The 23,363-nt window shown below is 55.9% G+C and overlaps 3 protein-coding genes across 5 annotated transcripts; 2 read left to right on the forward strand and 1 right to left on the reverse strand.

The window, feature by feature from the left end:
* Window positions 1–9: 9 nt before the first annotated feature.
* Window positions 10–3,352, forward strand: BET1L (Bet1 golgi vesicular membrane trafficking protein like). The gene is made up of 4 exons (XM_021524744.3): window positions 10–47; window positions 711–802; window positions 1,481–1,537; window positions 1,746–3,352. Exons 1-4 carry the CDS (start codon window positions 29–31, stop codon window positions 1,911–1,913), a joined length of 336 nt encoding a protein of 111 aa, XP_021380419.2. The 5' UTR covers window positions 10–28; the 3' UTR covers window positions 1,914–3,352.
* Window positions 3,353–3,808: 456 nt separating this feature from the next.
* VPS51 (VPS51 subunit of GARP complex) lies at window positions 3,809–8,933 on the forward strand. Its single transcript, XM_021555998.3, has 10 exons — window positions 3,809–4,066; window positions 4,571–4,700; window positions 4,940–5,086; window positions 5,262–5,478; window positions 5,622–6,351; window positions 6,529–6,747; window positions 7,047–7,268; window positions 7,433–7,554; window positions 7,987–8,074; window positions 8,404–8,933. The coding sequence occupies exons 1-10, from the start codon at window positions 3,854–3,856 to the stop codon at window positions 8,662–8,664; spliced, it is 2,349 nt and encodes a 782-aa protein (XP_021411673.1). The 5' UTR covers window positions 3,809–3,853; the 3' UTR covers window positions 8,665–8,933.
* Window positions 8,934–9,278: 345 nt separating this feature from the next.
* Window positions 9,279–23,079, reverse strand: INCENP (inner centromere protein). Of its 3 annotated transcripts, none has more exons than XM_085579998.1 (18): window positions 22,892–23,079; window positions 22,694–22,804; window positions 21,438–22,171; window positions 20,091–20,142; window positions 19,905–19,938; window positions 18,465–18,543; window positions 17,950–18,001; window positions 17,343–17,460; window positions 17,126–17,260; window positions 15,126–15,235; window positions 14,659–14,779; window positions 13,841–13,963; window positions 13,481–13,653; window positions 13,129–13,219; window positions 12,505–12,618; window positions 11,233–11,392; window positions 10,579–10,794; window positions 9,279–10,297 (listed from the first exon to the last, which is right to left on the reverse strand). In XM_085579998.1, the coding sequence occupies exons 1-17, from the start codon at window positions 23,062–23,064 to the stop codon at window positions 10,580–10,582; spliced, it is 2,595 nt and encodes an 864-aa protein (XP_085436124.1). In that variant the 5' UTR covers window positions 23,065–23,079; the 3' UTR covers window positions 9,279–10,297; window position 10,579. The 3 variants fall into 3 exon arrangements, with proteins under 3 accessions (XP_085436124.1, XP_085436123.1, XP_085436121.1); XM_085579997.1 differs by having other exon boundaries at window positions 10,538–10,794; XM_085579995.1 differs by having other exon boundaries at window positions 9,279–10,445; window positions 10,538–10,794.
* Window positions 23,080–23,363: the final 284 nt, after the last annotated feature.

Below are 23,363 nucleotides of genomic sequence, written 5' to 3' on the forward strand. Positions count from 1 at the left end.
CGGCGGGGCGGGACGGGCCGGGGCAGCCATGGCGGAGCGGGGCCGAGGTGAGGGGACGAGGGACAGCGACAGGTTTGGGGGGCAGAAGGGGCTGGAGCGGCTCGGAGGGAGGAGGAACTCCCGATCCCACTGAACCCCGCGGGGCGCTTTGCAGTGCCCCGATTTCTCCCCCTATAGCCCGGGAATAACACCCCCCCCCCCCCACCGCGTAAGCCCTAATTGCCTCCCTGTGCCTTTTTTGGGGTTCTGGGCTGCCCCCCCGAGCCCCTAATTGCTCCCTCTATCCATTAATTGTCCTCATGAACCCCTAAGCCCCCCCCCCATAAACCCTAAATACCTCTTAGAGCCCCCATAGCCCCTAATTGCCCCAGAACTCCTAATCCCCCCCAGCCCCAACCTGCCCCACAATGGGGGCAATGCCGAGAGACCCCAGCAGGGCCGAGGGGCAGAGGGCCCCGGGTTTCACCCAAATCTCACCCCTGGATGTCACTGGCCATGGAACCCCCACAGCTGCTGCTGGGCTGGGGTGGCACTTCAGATACCCTGAATTCTGGCTTCTCACCCTGGTCTGTTTGGGGGAAGTCTGTGGTGTTTTGGTCACATTTTCAGAAGGTTCCACTGCACAAAGCATGCGTGGAGGGGCTGTGGTGGGAACAGAGCTGTGCTGTGGCACGGCAGGCATGATGTGTGCTCCTCGTTCTTCTCCCCAGGGCAGAGCCCAAGCGCCATGGAGGACCTGCTGGATGTGGAGAACAAGCGGATGGCCGACAGCCTGGCCAGCAAGGTCACCAGGCTGAAGTCGGTGAGTGCCGAGGTCACAGCAGGTGTTGAGGTGAAGGACAGGCTCTGATTACCTGTGAGTCCTGCAGGGGATCACAGAACCATGGAAAGGTTTGGGTTGGACAGGACCTTAAGGCTCATCCAGTCCCACCCCTTCCCATGGACAGGAACACTTTCCACTAGACCAGGTTTCTCCAAGCCCTGTCTAACCTGAACACAGGAGTGTTGCTAAGCTCACATCCTTGGGGAAAAATTAATGGAAAAAAGGCAGGCAGATTAATTTTGGAAAATACCTGTGTCTCTGTGTAACTGTTCTTAATGTTGGTTTGCTCCTATTAACATCAAACACTTTGATTTAGAGCTTTAAGCTCTAAATTATTATTAAAAGTGTAGTACAAACCATGAAAGAAGTCGATGACTCACTGTGTAAAAGGGCAAGCTGAATTCCTGCCATTGTGTCCCAGGGTTTAAACTACCTTCTCTAGCTGGCAGATTTAGACAGCCAGGCTTTATTTTCAGAGCTGAAAAAGTTCACCTGACAGGGAAATGCCATTTTCCTTGTTCCTGCACCAGACAAGCCCCTGTGTGTCTGTTGGAGCTGGGAAAGCAGCAGCTTGTTTTAATAATTTGCATTTCAGATTTTAGAGGTTCTCTGGACATTAAAAGCTCATTAATGCCCATTTCCTGCCTTGCCCTGCAGCTGGCTCTGGATATTGACAAGGATGCTGAGGAACAGAACCGCTATCTGGATGGCATGGTAAGGACCTGGCAAACGGGACACGGGGCTTTCTGTGCAAATCAGGGAATTGGGATGAGAGGTGGGACGGCAAAAGCCCTTATGGAAGAAGCCCTAAATCAGCACTGGGATTGTTGGGGTGTTGGAGCTGGACTGGCTCATTGTGAGTCCCTACAACTTGGGAAGTTCTATGATCCTGCAATGCCTCCAAGGTGTCTCCTTCCGCCAGGACTCGGATTTCCTGAGCGTGACAGGGCTGCTGACGGGCAGCGTGAAGCGCTTCTCCGGCATGGCGCGCTCCGGCCGCGACAACCGCCGCCTGCTCCTCGCCGTGTCCGCGGCGCTCGTCCTCATCTTCTTCATCCTCTACTACCTGGTGTCCCGGGCGGGGACCTGAGCCCGGGCTGGCAGGTGGCACAGGCCAGACCTCACCATCCACAGACCTGGCCACATGTTTTCCAGAGAAGCCTCCAGCCACACCTCCACCTTCCCAGTGACTTCTCCTTCCAGCTTGTCGGCGCTCCGGCTGGGCCCAGGCAGCTCTTCCAAAACAAGTTTGGCTCCAAAGGGATCTTCGTGTCTGTCAGGATTTTGGGGTCATGGGTCTGGCCGTGACCTCCTGCCTTGTCTCCATCCCGTGGGCTGTTTCTAAGGGCCACTTCCACATGACCTCCCTCGATCAAAACCAGGAACTAACAAATCCAGGGACTTGTGGATACTCCATAACCCAGCTGAGCTTTGCGAGCTGTAGGATTTAGGATGCTGACTTAGGGGATTTGGGAGTACCAATGTGTGACTTACATTCCGTGTGGCCACTCTCCATTTCCCTGGGACTTGCAGACCATATCCCTGGGCTGAAAGGAAACTGTGAAAGGAAACCTGTGCATTGCTAATTCGGGTGGAATTAGCAATGGATCTGGGCCTGGATACTCTCACATTGTAGCAGGGAAGAGATGCAGGAGAGCGGGACTTTCATTAAATCCTGGCTTGGTTGTCTTTATCATCCTTGTGGGCAAACCAGGCTGGACCCTCTGGGAAGGGAGGGCCACAGTCCATAACCACATGGATTTGCACTTGTGTGGAACCTTCCAGAACCTTCCCACACATGTGCAAATTAAGTTACTAAATCAGGGTAAAGAATACCGGTGGCAGAAGGTCCAGTTAACTGTGGTTAACGTGGCATCCTGCTTTTAGAGCACTTTGGGGAGATGTAGTGCCAATAAAGTGAGGTGGAACTCCCCCCGCAGTGCTCTTGGGAGTGGGGGGATCCAAGGAGGGATTTGCTGTTTTGTTTATGCATTTAGAGAGTACAAAAGGAACCCCTGCTTTACCTTGGAGGGTGTGTTTGCTTATTTGCTTCTCTTTTCCTGTAACAGGCAGGGCTCAGCCATTCCTTCTCCTCTGATTTAGACTCTCCAGCAAACCCTCTTCATGGATGGATGGCTGGGTGTTCCTTTGCTTTCTCCCTGTTCCCAGTGGGAATTCCTTTGCCCTTGGGCTAACTCGGGCCCATAGGTATGAAGAGAATGTTGTCCCATGTACCAAACTGCTCACAAAACACACCCTGGCTGGATTATGTGTTCTCTTTTCCACATTTGGGAGAAAACGTGCAGGAAAGGCAAGGACAAAAGAGGCAGCAGGAGCTTCCTCTGGCTCTTCCTGCTTTCCTGGTGCAACGTGGCAGGTCTGGGCTCTTTCCTTTGGGAAGAATCAACGGCCTGTGATTCCTGGAGCAGGTGACTCCCAACAAAAGGCCCCTGGAGCAGCCTGGCCTTCACCGTGGCAGGGTTTATTTTGGCTTTTCTGCTGTAAATAAAGCTGATTTTAGACCTTTTAGCCCAGATGTTTGTTCCTTGTGCGAGGTGCAAGGTCGATCACCTGGTTTTACCTGCAGCCTCACAGCCCAATTCCAGCGTCACCTGGAGCCACCCTCGGGTAGGGTGGGGGTCCCCAGGACCTCACCCGGTGTGAGGGGAGAGGAGCACGAGGAGGCACTGGGGCCTCGCGGGACACTGGGGAGGCCTGCGGACAGGTGGAGAGTGGTGAAAAGGGACAGTGAGAGACATGGGCCCGGGGTTAAGGGTGCCAGCGGCCGCTCAGCCCTCGAGGGTCGGTGTCTCCACCCATGTCTGCGTCCGAATGAGGATTCTTGTCGCCGTGGGGCAGCATGACACGGGCCGCGCCGGCCCCGTCCCCGTGGCAGCCGCCCCAGGCCCCGGGATCTGGGCTCCGCCATGTCCGGCGCCGCTTCCCCGTCGCTATGGCAACCCGGCGTCTCACCGGAAGTGACGTAATGGACAGGCCGGAAGTGGCTGCCGGGGCGGAAGCGGCGGCGCGATGGCGGCCGTGACGACGGGGAGCGGGGCCGGGAGCGGGGCCGCAGGCAGCCCCGAGGCCACCGGCGGGAGCACCGGGGGCGGGGGGTGGCGGCGTCCCCACGGGCCGCTGCAGCGCTACTATGGCCCGTCCACTGCCGAGGCGGCCGAGGCGCCCCCGGACCCCACCGACATCAACGGGCCCCACTTCGACCCGGAGGTGTTCATGAACAAGGTGGGCATGGAGAACAAGGGTATGAAAAAGGAGACTCCTCCCGCGGGCACCGCCACCTTGGAGAGGGCTCCGGGACTCCGATGGGCCTCGGGATGTCCCCGCGGGGCCGCGTCACGAGGGATCTCGGTGGGTGGGGGAGGACCGCGGGGTCCCCACAACCGTCGCGCACCCAGGATCCTGAAGAGATCCCAGAAAGGGCTGTCTCGAGCACCTTATGGATGTGTTTCTTTATTTCCTGATTCCCACAGAGTGGGAATGGTACTGAGGTGTTCCACAGCAGCTGGATGAGGCAGTTAGCACGGCACAGGGGGGAGCCCTGGAGGGCGGGGGAGGCTCCTGGAGAGCACTTCCATATCCCGGGAGAATCCAGGGGAGACAGTCAGGGATCCTGCAGGGCAGCTGAGGGGCCCAGACTGACTATGGAGGGCAGTCGATCTCAATTAGGGGGCTCCAGAGGGGGCAGTGAGGGATCCAGGGGCAGATGTGTGTCCATTGTCGCCTCAGGTGCGCAGCGAGTGTCCCCTGGGGCAGCTCCTGGCCCGTGAGGCCACGCTGGGCCGGGAGATCCGCGCCCTGGACAGCGACATGCAGACCCTGCTCTACGAGAACTACAACAAGTTCATCTCTGCCACGGGTGAGCTGTTCCCTCTGGAGCCTACTGATGGCAGCCATGGGAAATGGGGATCTGGGGGTGTTCACTCTGGCAGCCCTGGGAAGCTGCCCTGGGGAGTGTGGTGGTTCACTCTGGAGACCAGTGACAGCCGCCGGACAAGCAGCCTTCCCTGGGGGTTCTGGCTGTGGTGTGTTAATCCTGGGCAGGCCGGGAGGGTCCCAGGCGGCTGAGGGACTTGGCACTTGGCTCGTGTCCCCCAGACACCATCCGGAAGATGAAGGTGGATTTCCGGCACATGGAGGCAGAGATGGATGACCTGGCGGCCAACATGGCGGCCATCAGCGCCTCGAGCGCCCGCGTCAGCGCCGCGCTGCAGGACCGGCACCGCCGCGGCGCCCAGCTGGCCGGTACGGAGTGGGGCCATCCGGGGGGCAGATCCAGGGAAATTTATTGGGATGAGTCCTGTGGGGCAGATCTACGGGGTGGGTGTCCCCCATGGCGGGCAGATCCCACAGATGGTCTCACTGCCGTGTCTCATCCTGCTCCCGTTGTGTCCCCACCGCTGACCCCGTGTCCCTGCAGGGGTGCAGGCGCTGCTGCGGAAGCTGCAGGCACTGGTGGAGGTGCCGGGGCGGCTGCGGCGCTGGGCGGGGACGGAGCCGGCTCGTGCCCTGCGCTGCCACGCCCGTGCCCGCGCCGTGCTGCGCCACTACCGCCACCTGCCCTCCTTCCGTGCCATCGAGGACGAGAGCCACGCCATCATGGCCGACCTGGCCCAGCGCCTCCGCACACGCCTCCGGTGCGTTCACTCGGAGCCTGCTGATGGCAACGCTGGGCAATGCGGGTTTGGGGCTGCTCATCCAGAGCCTATTGATGACTTCTGTTGTTTATTCTCTGTTTTCTGCCATGCCGCTGTTAACCCCGGGCCCTCCCGACCACCAGGGAGGAGAAGCTGGACCCCAAGGAACTCACCGAGTGTGTGGAGATGTTGCTGCAGCTGGAGGAGCCGGCCGAGGAGCTGAGCGAGGAGTTCCTGAGCCAGGCGGGCGCGCGCCTCGAGGCCGAGCTGGCGGCGCTGGAGGCCGAGCTGCCCGCGGCTGACCCCTCGGGCACGGCCACCACGCCACCACCGCCCGCCTCCGACATCCTGGACTTCGTGGACCGTGGCAGCTCGGCCTTCGTGGGCACGCTGTGCCAGCTGGCCGGCTCGTACCGCGCGCTGTTCGGCGGGGACACGGGGCGCCTGGAGCCCTTCGCCACCGCGCTGGCCACCCGCTACTTCGCGCTGCTGGAGCGGCGGCTGGCGCTGGAGCGCGGCCTGGGTGACACCTCCCTGCTGGTGCGGGCGCTTGACCGCTTCCACCGCCGGCTGCGTGCGCTGCTGGAGCTGCTGCCCGCGGGTGCCGACGCTGCCGCCGCGCTGGTGGCCCGGGCGGCCCGCGAGCGCGTCGACCGCTACCTGCGCGCCCTGCAGACCTTCTTCCTGGGCTGCCTGGGTGACGTGCGCCAGGCACTGGCTGCTCCTCGGCCCCCCGGCAAAGAGGGGCCCGGCCTGCCCGACCTGCTGGCCACGCTGGCCGCCTCCGTGCTGGGCCAGCTCAAGGCCGTGCTGGCCTACGTGCAGCTCTTCACCGCCAGGGACGTTGCCTTCGCCAGCCTGCCCTACTTCAAGGTGGGGTAACACGGAGTGGGGTGCTTTGTGGGGGCAGACTGAGGGGGCTAGGGGCATTTTGGGGGTCACTGGAGCAATTTGTGGGTGGCATAGGGGAGGTTGGGTGGACAGACAGGGCGGTTTGGAGCCCGTACAGGGCAGTTTTGGGATGTGACCTGCCCCCCATTTGTGGCACAGGGGGAGTTCTGTGTGACAGCAGTGCGTGAGGGACTGGTGGTGGCCTTCGTGCGCTGGCTGTGCCGCACCGCCCGTGGCTTCGCTGATGGCCCGGCTGAGCGGGGAGCTCCCGCTGCCCCCCCGGCTCTGCTGCTGCTCCTCGCCCGCCTCTGCTTGGACTATGAGAACTCCACCATCAGCTACATCCTCACCCTCACGGATGAGCAGTTCCCACCCCAGGTGAGCCTGGTCCTAGGGGACTAAGGGGTTCTGGTCCTAATGGCCCTAAGGGGATCCTCATATCCCTGAGGGATCTTCAGGGAGGATCTGCATAGCCTCAAGAGTCCCTGAAGCCCCAAGGGCCTGTAAGAGAGGCAGTGATGCTGCTTCAGGCATAATGTCCCACCTGTCCCCAGTGTCCCTGTGCCCCCAGGACATCAGATATAGAGTCACAGGGAGGGGAAGCATCTCCACGTGTCCCAACGGTGACAGCGCTGCAGAGGAGGTGCGGGGCTGATCCTGCCTGTGTGTGTCCCCAGGACTCGGGGCCGGCAGTGACACCGGGGCCGGCGCTGTGTGCGGAGGCGCGGGCGGCGGCGCAGCGGCTGCTGGACCACTACGTGCAGGTGCAGGGCGCGGCCGTGGCGCAGATGCTGCGCAAGAGCGTCGAGACACGCGACTGGCTGGGCACCGTCGAGCCGCGCAACGTGCGCGCCGTCATGAAGCGCGTGGTGGAGGACATCACCGCCATCGACGTCCAGGTCGGGCTGAAACCGGGGCTGAGGGGGTTGCCCCAGATCCCTGTGTGGACCTTTGGGGATTCGGGACGGATGTGGGAGGCTCACAAAGACTTTGAGGGATGCTGGGTGCTTTGGGGGGTCCCAGGAGGGAGTTGTGGGTGCTGAGGGTGTGGTGCCACCCACAGGTGGGGCAGCTCTTCGAGGAGGGAGTGAGGCGGGCGCAGAGCAGCGATTCCAGCCGGCGCGCCTTCTCCGTCTACAGCAGCTCGCGGGCGCCCGGCCGCTATGCCCCCAGCTACACCCCCAGGTCAGCTCCGCCACCCCTGTGTCACTGCATGGGCCACCCAGGCACCCCTGACTCCCTGTCACTCCTTGAGTATCCACTGCATCTTCCCTGTCACCCTCTTCATGATCCCAGACTTTCCCAGGCTGTTTCGACAGACCTTAGCTGTCACCACATCCCCAGACTGTCCTAATGATGATCCCTGTTTCTCCCAACAATCGCTGTGTTCCTTACAACTGTCCCAGAATCTCCTGGTGATCCCCATCATCCTTGAGTCCCTCAGTTGTCTTTTCCCTCCGTGTCCTGGGGCCATCCTCATATTCCCCTGCCTTTCTGTCCCCAAAAAAATCCCCGTGTCCTCTGACCCTTTCCATGGCCCCTAACGGTCCCTGTGTTCCCATCCCCACACCTCTGGTTATGTCAAGTCCCTGACTGTCCCTGTGTCCATGTCCTCAGTGCCCCCATGGACACCCACCTGCTCAGCAACATCCAGAAGCTTTTCTCTGAGCGCATAGATATCTTCAGCCCTGTTGAGTTTAACAAGGTGAGGTTATGGGGACACCACACGTCCCTAAACATTCCCAGAGGTCCCAAACTGCCTACCTTCCCACTGCCACATGTCCCTGGTGCCAGGACTCAGGGTGTCCCTGGGCACTGATGTCCAGGACAAGGGCATCCCCAGTGTCCCCTGCCCTAGGACTGTGGGGAGGAGTGGGATCTGTGTAGCAACCAGGCCAAGGGTATCCATGTGCCACATGTCCCCATGCTCTGGAGTTCCATGGGAAGTGGCAGTCAGAACAAGGGTCCCCACATGCTGTGTGGACATGATCCCTGTGCCCGTGTGCCGCATGTCCCCGCTGTCCCCTCACACAGGTGTCAGTGCTGACGGGGATCATCAAGATCAGCCTGAAGACGCTGCTGGAGTGCGTGCGGCTGCGCACGCTGGGGCGCTTCGGGCTGCAGCAGGTGCAGGTGGACGGGCACTACCTGCAGCTTTACCTGTGGCGCTTCGCCTCCGACGAGCGTGTGGTGCAGGGGCTGCTGGACGAGGTGGCCGCCAGCGCCGCCCACCGCTGCCTTGACCCCGTGCCCATGGAGCACAGTGTCGTCGAGCTCATCTGCGAGCGTGGGTAGTGTGAGGGACAGGGACGTGCCACACCTGGGGCCTGTTACACCTCTGGGGACAGACCTGGGCCCTGTGAGTCCCCACACATACATGAGGTGTCCTTCCCAATAGGAGGACACCTTGTCTTCACATTGGGTTACAGCATGTTGTTCAAATCCCCTTTCCCCACTGCCTCCCCAGCCCACTGACACAGTGTCATCCCCACACCTTGGTGACATCCCCTCGTGCCTAGAGACAGCCCCTTTGTCACTAATAAATTATGTGCGAGTTGAATTGAGTGTTGTGTCCCTGTCAGTGCCTGGGGGACAGGAGCTGACCCTGCACACAGTGGGGTCCCACCTGCAGCTGGGCTGACAGCACAGGGACGGGCTGGGCACTGAGCAACGTCCCCAATGGACCCACAGCCACGAGGGCCCCAAACCTTAAAAATCAGCCTCCAAAAATCAGCCTTAAAAGACTCCATGAGTGCTACAAAGTGCTAGGGAACCCTCAGGGACACACATTTTCCACTGGAGACCTGTTCTCCCCAGACAGGACATTCTTGCTTTGAGGAATCGTCACAAAAGAGACAAGACTCCAAACCCTCAATTTCTGTAACAAAAAGCTGTGAGGAGCCCAGAAATTACTAAATTCACTTTATCCAACAGTGTTTGGCCAACTCAGAAACTTTTGTACAAGAAATCGCAGTCACATGAATACAGACCTGGATGCACAGGACAGGCAATGGACACACAGGTATTCCGTGGCTACAGACAGCAATAGCCATGCCTGCATCTACAGAGCAACCCCAGCAGCACAGACTCTCCACAGATACAGATCTGCACATACAGAGCAGCCCCAGCATACAGACACCAGTGTATTTAAATACAAAAACTTTCGTATTTAACATTTAATATTTTGTTTCTTTTGAAGAGCATTTGTTGGCAGTGAGTTGGCTACAGACACACAGACAGGATCATGTCCCCTCACACAAAGCACAGTATCTACATGGGTTTTATAGGGCTGGGCTGGGTGCAGAAGGAATGACTAAACCACCACGGACTCCTGCAATGGGATGGCTGAGCTGGAATTTTTGGTTCAATGAAATTGGGTTGGCCAGAGTCTGGTTAGCAGTGGCTCACCGAACAGGAAGTGCTAAACAGGCTGAGAGACAACGAGCTGATGCTGAGCCACAGCTGAGGGTGAACAAGAGGGATTAAGGTTTAAAACATTCTCTGAAATCCCATCTGGCCTCACAGATGGAATTTCACTGAGAAACAAAAAAAAAAACTCTGCCAAAACCCTTTCTCCTTTCAAGGCCTAGAGCTGGCTCACATACTTGTGGGTCCTTAGGGACATGGTCACACCTTGGTCACTTCTCTCCACAGCTGGCAGAACGTCACTGAGACCCTCATGGTGTTCTGCCCCAGCTGTGCCAACATCAGCCATGTCGTGCCCAGCTGATGGACACCACCACACAGGTGGGGAACAGAGCGACAAATCCTTTTGGGATTGCAGGAGATGAAGAGCACACCTGGGAACACCTTCCTGAGAAGAGCAGTGGAGCAGGCCGGACTGCGCCCTGGTGCAGTGGTCCCTGGCTGCCACAGGCCTCGAGGGCAGCACAGACGTACAAGTGATGAATGGCAGTGCCTGCCAGGCCTGTGTGACAGAGAGGGGGAGATCCCACAGCTTTGGGTGACATCCCTCACCCGCTGAAGGTCTGAGTCCATGCCAGCTCCAAGCTAAGGGTACGAGAGAGGTGCTTCCTGCAGCAGCACCTCATGGCTTGGCCTGAGAGAAACCAGCCCTGCAAACCGAGGCACAGGAACCCAGGAAAAGCTGCCATTTTTTCAATGCTAGAACCTAAATACTTAAAGTGAAGAGTGATTCCTTCCTCACCTGGAGACAGGAAGGCACACCTGCTGCACACCTGCGCTCACCTCAGGGCTTCTTGAGGCCGCAGGACAGCCCCAGGGCTGGCTTGGCTGCCACGGTGGGCGGGGAGTGCCACACGGCCGAGCTCGTGCGCTTGAAGTAGCGGGGTTTGTTCTTGTAGAAGATGTCCTCCAGCTTGGGGCTGGGGATGGCCCCGAACAGCGCGTCCAGGTCAGGGGGGTGGTAGTACTGTCGGATCACGGCCTGGCTGAGCTGATTCCCTGCAGAAACAGATGAGGCTTGAGTTAATTTTGTTAATTGGGATTGCTGTGTAGGCTGTTGTATGTGGTGTGTCCCCACTCTGCTCATGTTTCACCACTCCAAAGCAGCGTAGCAGTGTATTTGTCCCTCATAACACTGTGACAAGATCTCCAAGTGGTGGAGGAGCCCCTGATTCCACATTCCACATAGAATCATGGAATGGTTTGGGTTGGAAGGGATTTTAAAACTCATCTAAGTTCCAACACCCTGTCATGGGCATGGACACTTTCCACTATCCCAGGTTGCTCCAAGTCCTTCCAGTCTTAGACACAGCAGTACTCACTTCATGCTGGATTACCTTAAACTCCTCCATGCAGGAGGAACTGGGCAAAACCCCACAGCAGCTCCCAGAGTCTGCTGGAGGTCCTGGACACACACATCAGCCCCCACACACATACCAGTGGCCCAGGCAGGGACGGGCTTGCGCGGCTGGCTCTCGTCATCTGTCGAGTCGTCGCTGTTCAGGTCCATCCCATAGTCATTGGAGTTTGCCAAAGGCACCTTGAATTCCTTCCTGCTCTGTGGAGTCATCTCGTATGAGTTGCAGGCAGGGGAATTCTAGAAGGGAGATACATTTCACAGATGTTGGATGCAGCAGCATCACCAGGCTCCAAGCTACAGCAGGACCAGCTTGTCCTCACCTCCTGCTCTGTCACCTCATAGCAAACCCTGAGTCTGGCAGTTCTCAAGTTTGGACCCAAGAGCTTGACCCAAGTTCCAAAGCTGTGACCCAATGACGGCCGTGCATGGCCTTCTCCTGTTTAATTAGGCTGATTAATTTGCCATCTGTGCCATGAGCACACAGCAGTAGATGAATCAAACAGGTCCCGTAGAACAGAGCTCCACTCCAGCCAAGCCAAGGTTAACTGCAGGTTTTATGTCACTGGAGCAGAGTCACATGCCCTAAACACTCTGCAACCCAACTTCTGGGCTTGATTAATGATATAAAACTAATTGCTGTACAGAGAACCTGCCCACCAGCTCAGCCAAATTGAGCTCACGCTAATGGGAGCTGCAAGGGAAGAAAGTGTAAGGGCAGGAGAAAACCTTCAACTGCAAATTTCATGGTTTTTTAACTTGAAATTTTCAGCAGAAATTCTATTTTCAATCAGTAAATGAGTCTCTGGAGAGTTGGACACAGTTGTCCTTCACCACCAGAGACCCCCATTCATGGCTCTGTGTCCAGTGACATTAAGTCCCACGTACTGGTCCTGCACTTAAAGATTAAAATTCTGAGCATTGCAAGGAGACAAGAGCCACGTGTTTGTTGTCAATGTTCAGGACAAGAACACACACCCTCAGGACTCTCCCAGGCAAACCACCACCATTCCACAGGCTCTGCTGACACCTTGTGGCTGTTCCCAAATGTAACCCGAAATAAAACTTTCAGCACTTTCTGCCCCTGAGGTCATTCCGGTATTTAAGAGGCACTTAAGACAGCTCCAACAGCTGCTGTTTCACCCACAGCCAGGAACCCTGTCCAATCCCTCCTGCTTCCTTCTCTCTGTCATTGAAATATGCATGGAGTCAACCCCAGATAACCAGGATTTAAAGAATTCCTGTGTTATTGAAAGGCAGATAAAAGCAGAGGGTGGAACTGCCTGAGGCAAGAGTGGGTCAGTACTGAGACTAAACTCTGCTGTCACCCCTAAGGACCTATCCCCAGTTACCTCTTTGTTCTCCAGGAGTGGTGCCCGGGCATTTTCTTTAGCCTTCTGGTCCTCTGACAGTTTCTTCTGCTCTTCCTCTTGACTCTTCTTCTCCGCCAGCATCTGCTGTTCCTTCTGCCAAGCGACACCCACGGGATTACCCTTGGGAACTACACTGCCAATCCAGCCATCCATCTTTGTGGCACGCAAAATATTCAAGCACCTCATTATAGCTGTTCCTCATACTGCTGAGGAGCACCTGGGACATGGTGCAGCTTCCTCAGAAGGGCACAAACACATTGACCCCCATGCCAATGCATCAGCTGCCTTTCCCTGACAAAGCCAGGGCCTCCCACCTTGGAAAACTTGCTGCTGACTTTATCTTGGGGCTATAAAAGCCAGAAACTAGCTGACCACCTCCAGAAGTCTGTGCTACTAATCTTGGCCTCTTTCTAGACTAGTAAACAGTATTTTTAGAGGCCAAGTCTCCCCATGGTGCCATAACTGTGTCACACAGGTCTGACTTCCTGCTCAGAAGTGCCCTAGTAGGTCTTCAGGGCTCCCCACAGCGTCCCAGCTGAGCTGCTCCAACAGCAGCTGAGGCCAGTGTGTGGCTCTATCCCTTCCCAAAAATCAGTCACTTACCTCCTTCTTCTCCATCTCCATCCGGAGCCGCTCCTTAGCAGCTGCTTCTTCCTTCTGCAGGCGGGCAGCCTTCTCCTGCTGCTCCCGGAGCCTGGGAACCACAGCACAGGCCCTCACTCCCAGAACCACACCAGGGTCCCCCCTCGCTCACAGCTCTTCAGGCACTCCCCACCACACCCCTGACATCCCTGAGCCCAGAGCTCCTCCTCGGCAGCTCAGCACCAGCAACAGTCCAGAGCTGCGCTGCTAGGTCACTGCAGCTCCCTGCTGCTCCAGCTTTCCACTCCTGCCCTCTGCTCTGCATTTCAATCCCATCCCAGAATTTGGTACATAAATGAGGATTTTGCCTTACTTTTCTGCCTGGATCCGCTCCTGCTCTCTCTTCCTCTCCAGTTCTCTCTCTGCAGCCAACTGTCTCTCCCGCTCCTGTTCTGCCTGCCTCTGCTCGGCGATCTTCCGGGCACGCTCCTGCTCCTCTTCCCTCTTCTTCTGCAGGAGTTCCCTGCGCCGCCGTTCCTCCTCCTCCTGTAAGCCCAGGCAGGACTCACTCACCTGACAGGAGCAGGCTCCAGGGGAAGCACCAGGAACCTCTCACTTGACCCAAATCCCCACCGCTACACGGCAGGGAAACATCCTGGAGGTAAATTCCCAGTGCTCAAGGCAGGTGGATCTCCTGTCCAGCTCTGCCTGCAGAACAGGCCCACACACTCACCTGCTGCAGAGCTCTTTGTCTCCTCGTCTCCTCCTCTTGTCTGCGCCGGGCCTCAGCTTCCTCCATCTTCCTGGCAGCTACTCTCTTTTTGATCTTCTCCTCTGCCAGCCTTTCTTCCCGCACCTGGAGCACACACAGACCCAATCTCAGGTAGGACAGCACAGCAGGACCCCTCACAGGGCACACCCTCCCCTCCTTTTCTCTCAGCAATCAAGGGAGCCTGCGCTCTGTTTTAACAAGGTCAAATTTAGGGCAATGACCTTGTACTGCATCCTTCCAGGAAGAGCTGACCCCATCCTGCGGTTTACACATCCAGTCCCACAAAGCCATTGGAATATAACCTCAGAGCCATGCAATCAGACAGGCAGCTGGGGATAATTAAAGCAGACAAATGCCCACCAGGCCCCTGCACAAATTGCCTGGAATACTGGAATCTGAGGAAGGCTCTGGAGGAAGGATGTTTGCTTTCCTCTGTCCAGCTATTACTCAGCTGGGAGAAGCAGCAAATAAGACCTTGGGGCCATTAGGCCACCTTTATCTACTGCAAGTCCTTCTCCCATCTACCAGAGCATTAATAAAGCCCATTTAGATTTGTGATTATGGAAAAACAGGGGTTCAGCTGCCATTTGCTGTAGCCAGAGAAAGGCTGTCCCTCAGGATCATCAAGGCTCTGGAAAGTTCTTTATTTATCTACTCTTTGGTTCAGCCTCCAGAACCCAATCAACCTCCATGCCCCTTTTTCCAGAGAGTACATCTGTGTGGTGCCAGCTGCCTCAGTGGCTACCGATTGTCCCAAATAAACTCTGCAGGGGCTGTACCTTCTCGGTCTTCTCATCAAGCAGCGCAATCTTCTGCTCGATCTTCCTCTTCCTCTCCTTCTCAATCTCCTCTGCCCGTTCCCGGGCTTGCAGCACCTTGCGCAGTCGTTCCTCGCGCTTCCTGAGGACACAGCCTGGCTCACCACCGTGTTCCAGCCAGGTGAGCTCCCCTCAGCTCAGCACAAGGCCAAAAAGGCATAGCAGGAAATTCAATGGCCCAAATTCCCCATTCATTTAAGCACCAGCCATGTTTAAGCTCTGTCAGAAAGTGGGGACTCAAGACAAAAAGCTGCACCATGGGCAGCAAGGACAGTCAATGCTTTGTATCAGCATTCCAGGGATACCCCAAGGACAAACACTGTCTGTATCTACAGGAGTTTTTGCTGCTTGCATGGTTCCTGAAAGATAAAACACCTGGACACAGGAACCTACAGGTGGCCAAGAGCAGTGTGAGCACATCTACTTACAGCTTCGCCTCTCCGAGTCGCCGTTTCCTCTCCTCCTCCACCTTTTGCCTTCTCAGCCGCTCAGCTTCTTGCTTCTTCCGCAGAGTCTCCAGCTTCTGCCTCTCCTTTTCCTGAGGGGAATTGAATGTCATTGCACCCAGTGGCCAGCGCTCTTTCCCACCTCAGCTGCTTTGGGCAATGACCCAGAGGTGACAGCAAGGAGCTGCAGGCAGGAATATGAGATGGTGACAGCCCTGGAGCAGAGCTCGTGACCTGGTCATGAATGGACACAGGCAAGGAAAACACTGGTGTGAATCTCAGGGAGCAAGAGGAGAAGGTGGAGTGTTGAAACAGGAGCATCAGCTCTGGAAGCCCAGCAGCATCCTCAAGGACTGCAGGCAGCCAGCCCCGTGCTTTCATTTGGTGCAAAGGAACCACCAAGCAGCGCTAATGCCTGGCACAGCTCCCGCTTCCTGCGGCGAGCGCGGGGACAGATGGTGCTCCAGGAAACACCTTGAGCTCCCACTGGCGCCTGCGCCTCCCACGAGGCTTGGTCTGGTGGTGAACCACGAGCACTCCGAGAGCTCCCAGCTTGCTCCGGCACGCAGCCACATCCATGTGCCAGCCAGAACCAGGGGCTTTCTGCTCGTTTTCCTGACCCGGCCTAGGCACGCTGTCAGCTAGGGGAGCAAGATCCAGCCACCACTACAACCACAGCAAATGGACTAACATCAACCTGCTCCATGCCAAAGCAGGCCTGGTCTCAGCACAAAGCCTCAGATCAGCACGGGCATTATCCAGGGGAATCCCTTACACTGGGCTCCATGCTGTAAATGCTTGGTACTGTCAGCATCCAAACTGGTTAATATAAAACTAACAATTATATCTTACTGCTCTGCTGCTATTTAGTTATGTTTAGCTCCCACATGGAAAAGCTCCCGAGGGGGAGCTGCCTGCACTGGAATGAAATCTAAAACATTCCATGAACTGACAGCAGCAGAAGAAGCACTCTCTAGCCACAAGACTCTTTTCCACCCTATTAACTCCTTTGTAGTACTGACACTAACATCATCAGGGGCCCAGTGAGATTGAAGCTGGAATCCTTCACTGCTTCCCAATGGCCTTCCCTGACCTGCTGGAGCACAGCCAGCCTCTGAGCACAGCTCTACAAAGCTCTGCCATTAGGCTGCTAAATGCAAGAATACCAATTCCTGCATCCTGCCCTCCTCTTTCTCCCTCTCAGCTCTCCTGCAAGGGAAAACCAGCCCCAGTGGTGCCTACTTTGCAGGTGAGTTGCTGGGTTATCAGGAATATGAGCAATTCCTGTTTGGTACAGAGCTTCCAAAGTGGCTCTGAGTGAATCTAGGAAGCTACACCTTCTAGAACCAGCTCTCAAATCCCTCCCTCCCAGACTGCTCCTGGCTTGGAAAACCAGAGCCTTGGAAAGCTCCCTGGGGTAGGGTAGAAGCACCTGCCTGCAGCCAGCCAAGGTGTGCTGCTGGTCCCAGCAGCATCCATCAGTGATACCAGTGCCCGCTCACTCTGGACACCAGCAGTTGTCTGACTGGCCGCACATCCAGAACAGCCTCATGTTTCCTCCTGCCTCAAGGGTTTGAAAAAACCTCCAAAGTTTGAATTTAAGATGTATTTGCTCAATCTCACTCATGAGAGAAGTCCTAGAAAGGAGACCTGGGATCAGGCCAGACCTGAGAAAAGGAGACCTGGCTTCAGTCATCAGTACAACTCAACATTCACAATCCATTCAATTTCTGTTTCTCAGTTTTCATCTCTGACTGTTACTTGCCAATAACACAGGGGAATGATGCAGGAATAAAGCTTGGAGCTCAAACTGGAATTCTTCAGGAAGCTGACTAACCCCAATTCTATTTATTTAAGTGCAAACAGAGCATTTCAAATCACTCAGTTTCAAATGGGTTGCAAAGCTCCTCTCATAGCTGCGCTTTAAGTTAGGCACTTAATGAAACCACCCTGTACTGGCTTAGAGCAGAGCCCCCTCTTACCTTGGGATCAGCCTGGAGAGGGGTGTTGTACCTGATGAAGGATTTTATGACTCCGTTCCTCCCCACAGAGCTCGGTGTCATGAGGAGCTGGTTCTTCTGCACAGTGTGCAGGAATGTTTTGAACGGACGCACCACCTGTGGAAGGAACAGCAAAGTGTGAGGGGGGGTGGGTAAAAAAGGGTCTTAGTGAGACATTCCAGGCTTACAAGGACCTCACCCTGCTGGCTGGGAGGACTGGGGATAGAGTCTTCTTCCTGAGAGGAGACAGACCTCCCTCCTCTGCCTGCTGGTGGTCGTAGCGCTCATCCACGGCTCTCTTGTAGCTTGGCTTCCTCCTGTGAGACAGCACAGGCCATCACACTGGGCAAATCCTCCTCATGCCTCCAAGTCAGGGCTGGAAAGAGCCATAAACTACCCTGGGCTTAACAGAGATTCCAGTGTGGGGAGGCCCTGGCACAGGTTGCCCAGAGAAGCTGTGGCTGCCCCATGCCTGGAAGTGTCCATGGACAGTTTGGCTGGGGCTTGGAGCAACCTGGCATAGCTGAAGGTGTCCCTGCCTAGGGCAGGAGATGGCACTGGATGGGCTTTAATGTCCCTTCCAACCCAAATCAGTCTGTGATTCCAAGATTGTGCATGCACAGCTAGCCAATAAATAAAATCCTAATGCAATAGAAAATAAAAATTAAATAATAGAATCATGGAGGCAGGGAAAACTTATTTGCAGAAGTTTCACAAACACTGAAGGCCAGTGAACAACATCCTAGCACTGAACCTGTTTGGAACAGGACCACAGCCTGCCCAAGACACTTCCAACCAGGACATACCTGGCACTCTGGGGTGGCTCCAGGGTCTCCCCATTCTTATTTAAGTTGTTTTCTGAAAGAGAACAGTTACACAGTGAGTTCTAGCAGGAAAAATCCTAACACAAGTTTGACAGCAGAGAAGGGATGCAGCAGCTCACCGAACAGCAAAACCACCTGCATGAGTGGGCATGGCAGGACCTGGCTCACATGGCACCGTTCCCACATAGAAACTCCAGATAAAGCAAAGCTGCCCAAAGTTGTCTGGGTTCTGCACAGCTTCAGCAACAGAGCTCATCTGGGCCTCCCACAACCCTCCAGCCTCATTATAACCATCTCCATGTGCTTGCCAGGATGGAAATAACCCCAGCACAGAGTTTTCTTACTGCTAATTGTCTGAAACAAATCCCTGCTCATCAAACATTAATTAATCTTTCAGGCTGAGCTCTCAAATTAACCAGACAATCTTTCCAGCTTCCCAGCCAGCCTCCCAAAATGATAACTTCCCAAAGTGCTGCCCCAAAACCCTCTGGAATTACCACTGCTGCTCAGCTCCTGGGGCTGCTGGTGTTTGCTGACTGTGTGGGAGCGAAGGGACATCCGAGGGTTTTGGAAATCCTGTGGGAAAAGCCAAAGGGGTTTCAGGACAATCACACATGGAAACTGTTACTGGTTCAGACTGTGGGGTGGTTCTGACACAGGTACAGTCAGTGGCGTTATCAGGGAATGCCAAACCCCGTCTTGGCACAGCCCTGGATGCTGCATCATCAGGAGAGGCAGGGACATTAACACGAGCATCTCCGCTGCTTAAACTCAACCAGCTCATCAACTATTAAGGCCAGGAGCCTTCCAAGCTGTAAATCTGTGCTGCTGGAGCTCTGGCTAGAGCCAGTGTGCCCATTTCCCTGAGCAGTGACGAGTGGGGAGCCTGGAGACAGCAGGCAAATAGCTCATTTCCATGATTTATCTGTTTGTTATGGGATACCCATCGCTGCTCTGCCTCTGCACTTAGGCTCTGCTGGGATAATAGGTTGTGGTTCTGGAATTGCTGTCTCCTACCAGCATTACCTCCTGGTCAGCACTTCACAGTGCTGCACTGGGAAGAGAAGAAAAGGGATTGATGGAGAATTCATCCTCCCCAGTTGCTTCTGCAGGGCTTAAAAAAACTGACATTTTTTTAGTTTCTGCACACTCATAACAGTTCTCTTTGTTTTCACAAGTGCTTCAGGTCACCGCTCTGCTCCATTAATTCAGGTTCTGCTCATTGAAATTTATTCTGGACAAAACACTGACATGATCCCAGGATTACTTCCTCAGTGAGGATTGTGGAGGGAAAGGTGTTGACCTCAATAACAGTCACAAATTTCCAAGTTAGTCCAAACTAACAAGTGTTGAATTACCTGCAGGACTGACCAAAAGGTCAGAAGAAGCTTTAAAAATACAGCATGCAAACCATGAAACCAGCTGAACCAAACTTCCCTGAACTATAAGTTTTTGGGTTTTTTAATCTCTAAAGACTGGGGACTGAATCTTCACACAATAATCTCTAGCAAGAGGTTAAGAAGGAAGAGCCAAGCAGGACTCAACCCTGAGGTCAAGACCAGGGTGGCGTGCAACAATTTCAACAGATTTAGGAAAAGACAGAGGAAAGTCAGAGAATCTTGGCAAGCATCCGACACCCTTCTGACAGAACAAAGCCCCCAAAGCCACGGGTCACACGTGTTCATTTCCCAGAGAAAACTTTGCTGCTTTTGCTGGTTCTGAAATGTTGTGATTAAGACTTTCCCTAGCCTGAGTACCAGAACCACAGAGGCTCAGATGGGCTCTGTGTCTTCCTCACTCACTGCTATGGGGACAGGTTACAAAGTCTGACAATCCACAGCCAGAGCTCCCACATTTCCCAATGAGGTGTAATTCCACACGTTTTTCTCCCAAATCCACACAGGCACAAATGTTTTTAATCCCTGTCCAAGTCTTACCAGCTTGGGGGGGGTGGAGGGTCCAGGAGGAGGCCTAGAAAAAAAGAAAGAAAGACAAAAGGGGCTGTGCTTAGCAAAACTCAGGAAACAGGGGAGCCACTTGGATTTTACATCAAGAATGTCAGTGAAAAAGTCCTGCAAGCAGTGAGGATGAATAAATAAATAAATAAATGAAAGCATTCTCACCCAGTTTTGACTACGGTTTCCTCATCCTCTGGCACACTTATGGAGCTGGAGGCTATGGGAGAGGAAGAAACACACCTGAGCTGTAAGGTTGCGGTGCAGCCAAGGATCTGCTGGGACAAGGAGCTCCAGACACTGCAGAGGGGTTTGTCCTGCCCTGGGGCAGGGTGGGGCACAGGAGCACACCCAGGTGGCACTGCAGGAACATGGCCAACAGCTCCAGTGCAGGAAAGCAGTTTTCAATTATGGATGATTTCAGGGTATTATTCCACCAGCTGGCATTAATGGGCCTTGGGCTTATCTGCAGGGACCTGACTGGACATTAACAGCAGTTAGAGCCAGCCTTATTTACAATAGCAATGCTGCTTCCCAAACCAGCATTCCAGCTGGTTCTGCTGCACTGAGCTCAGGAGCTCTGGCACAGCCAGAACCTGCCATGAACAACCATAGACCGGTTGGGATGGGAAGAGACCTTAAAGCTCATCCAGTCCCACCCCCTGCCTTGAACAGGGAGACACCTTGCACTAGGCCAGGATGCTCCAAGCCCTGTCCAACCTGACCTTGGACACTTCCAGGGATGGGGCAGCCACAGCTTTTCCATCAACATGTGCCAGGACTTGTTCTCCCTCAAACAGAGGAATTCTTTCCATATATCCCATCTAAATTTCCCCTTTTCCAGTTTGAACCCATTTCCCCTTGTCCTGTCACTCCAGATTCTGATGAAGAGTCTCTCTCCAGCTCGCTTGTTTAATAATTCCAGCAGTTTAGATAAGATTGTCCTAGCCTAATCTTCCTCTGCTACCGACTGTAAAATTGTGGGATTTTAATCTACAAAGTCCAGCCTTGAAATTCCCTTCTCAAACTCTAGAACCAGCAGCCAGATCCTGCTAAGGAGAAGGAAACTGATAGGAATTTCACCTTGAAGGATACAGGCAAGGCCTTCTCAACTTTGCCAGCTGTCCCCACAGAATCTGGGAAGACCAGCAGCCTAGAGGAGCTGTGGCTGCCCCATTTCTGGAAGTGTCCAAGGCCAGGTTAGATGAGGCTTGGAGCAACCTGGATAATTTTTAAGGTCCTTCCAACACGAATCATCCTGGGATTCCAGCATTAACAATTTCTCCCAGCAGATCAGCAACTGTTAAAGCTACGTTGAAATGGAGACACTGAGGCTGATCTCCCAGGTGACTTACAAGGCTGAATTCAGTCACCTGGGTTCCTATGCTCACAGGGGGCTCTAGAAAGCCAGAGAGGACTTTCATGAGGAATTGCAGCCTGGGAAGCTCAGCTGCCACCCCCACACTGAAGACCCAGAAAGCAGAATCCCCCCCCCGCCATGACACCTGAACTCACCATCCACGGAGCTGCAGGACACAGATCTCTTCCGAGTCGCCCTCTTCTTGCCCGCTGCCCTGGCGGTGGATGCCCGGATCATGCTCTCCCTCTTGCTGGCCAGGGAATATTTCTCTGCCAGGGAGGTTCTGCGGCTCAGGGAGGCTTTTCCCATCAGGCTCCGGCGCACGGAGCGGCGGCTGAGCCTGGAGCCGGTCGGAGTCCCCGGGCTATTGCTCAGGGGCTGGGAGGGCTCCCGAGCCCGGTTGTGTTCCCATGGGGAGCCACCCTCCTCCTTCAGTCCAGCCCCTGGGCTCAGGACGACGGTGACATTGGCTGCCCTCGCTGTCTGTGACTCGGCCACAGCCTGGCTGGCCTCAGGAGTACAGGGCACCACCAGCTCAGGGGCTGTGGGCACCGGCGGCGATTTGGGAGCACCGTGTTCCTTGGGAGAGACGCTCCCTGAGCTCGTGGGGAGCAGCTCTGCCAGCTTTGCTCCGCTCCTCTGGAGAGGCACTACAGTACCAACGTGGTTAGCTTCCACCCAGGGATCCTTCCCTGCTGCCTGCAGGGCAGTAGTGGTCTCAGGAACCACCCTGGAGGTTCTGGCAGCGGCTGCAGCCCGGGATCGTGTCATCCGCTGTGGTGGAGAATCTTCCTTGGCCTCGGCCCTGCTGAGTTCCAGGTTTTCTTTGTTCTGGAGTCGCAGAGAAGATCGCACAGGTCTGCTGCTGCCGTTCCTCCTCCTGGAGAGGCTGATCACAGGGACAGCAGGTGAGATGGGAACAGGAGTCGGGACCAGCCCCCAGTCCTTCCGTGCACACGCAGGCACGGAGCCAAAACACCTGGGATGGGCCCAGGAGACACAGAGCTGCACAGAGCAGCTAATGCAGACAGTATTTAAGAGATGCAATGACTTTAAAGCAGGAAGATAACAGACAGAGACATGGGGACATAGAACCAGGCAACAATAAAAGCACTTCTCGTGAGACTCGAAATCCAATGTTTTTCGGCCGAAAGTGCCCCAGACACAGGGTATGACCAGACTTTTAACACCAGAGGGACGAAGGAAGGAGAACTCGCCCTGGACAAAGGAGCGCATCGCCAGGACACGCTCCATGGAGGGCAGTGTTTCCCTGAACCCTTGGCAGCAGGTCCGTTCAGCCTCCCACGGGCTCCCTCCCTTCTCCAGGCCCCAAGGACACCCTCGGAGCTCCCCCTTATCCGCAGCCCGCCCCGAACGGGGCTCCCCGATGCCCGCTCCCGCTGCCCCTCACCGCTTCCTGCCGGACTCCTGCTCTTCCTGCAAGGCCGACAGCCGCTTCCTCCGCTGCCGTTTTTTCTGCGACGGCGTCTTGGGCATCAGCTCGAGCTCCTCGTTGTAGTTGCTAGAGAGGAAGGGAAGATCAAGGCAGGATCAACACGAAGGGCGGCCGGTAGGGGCCGGGGCCTAGCGGGGAGCGGGATGCTGTTACCTGACAAACATCTTGACCGCCTCCTCGTAGATCTCATCCAGCCACACCATGTCGGTCTCGTCCACCTGCCTCAGGAACTGGGCCAGACACCGCTCGCCGTCGGAGGGCAGCTCCATGGTGCGCACCGCGACCGCCGCAGGCCCCATGGCTGCCGCGGCCGCCCTCGCCGCCATCGCTCCAGCGCCAACGGCCGCGCGCGCGCGCCACGCCGTTCAAACGCGGCCCCGCCCCCCCGGCACAGCCAATCGCCGCCCGCCGCCCCCCACGGCCCGCCCTTCCCATTGGCTGCCCGGGGAAGGGCTCGCACTCGGCGCCGCTCTGCTTGCCCGGCTCTATGCTCCCAGAGGACTCGGCTCAGAAGGCGGGGCTTGAGGAGGCGGGGCCACAGGCCGCTCCTTTAAAAGCTGGGTAATGACGGACGGGCAAAACAACCAATAGAAGCGCGGGTATCGGGAGGTGCGCGCTGTGATTG

The sequence above is a fragment of the Lonchura striata genome, chromosome 5 (genome assembly GCF_050655825.1).
Source record: "Lonchura striata isolate lonStrDom1 chromosome 5, ASM5065582v1, whole genome shotgun sequence".
Classification (NCBI taxonomy): Eukaryota; Metazoa; Chordata; class Aves; order Passeriformes; family Estrildidae; genus Lonchura; species Lonchura striata.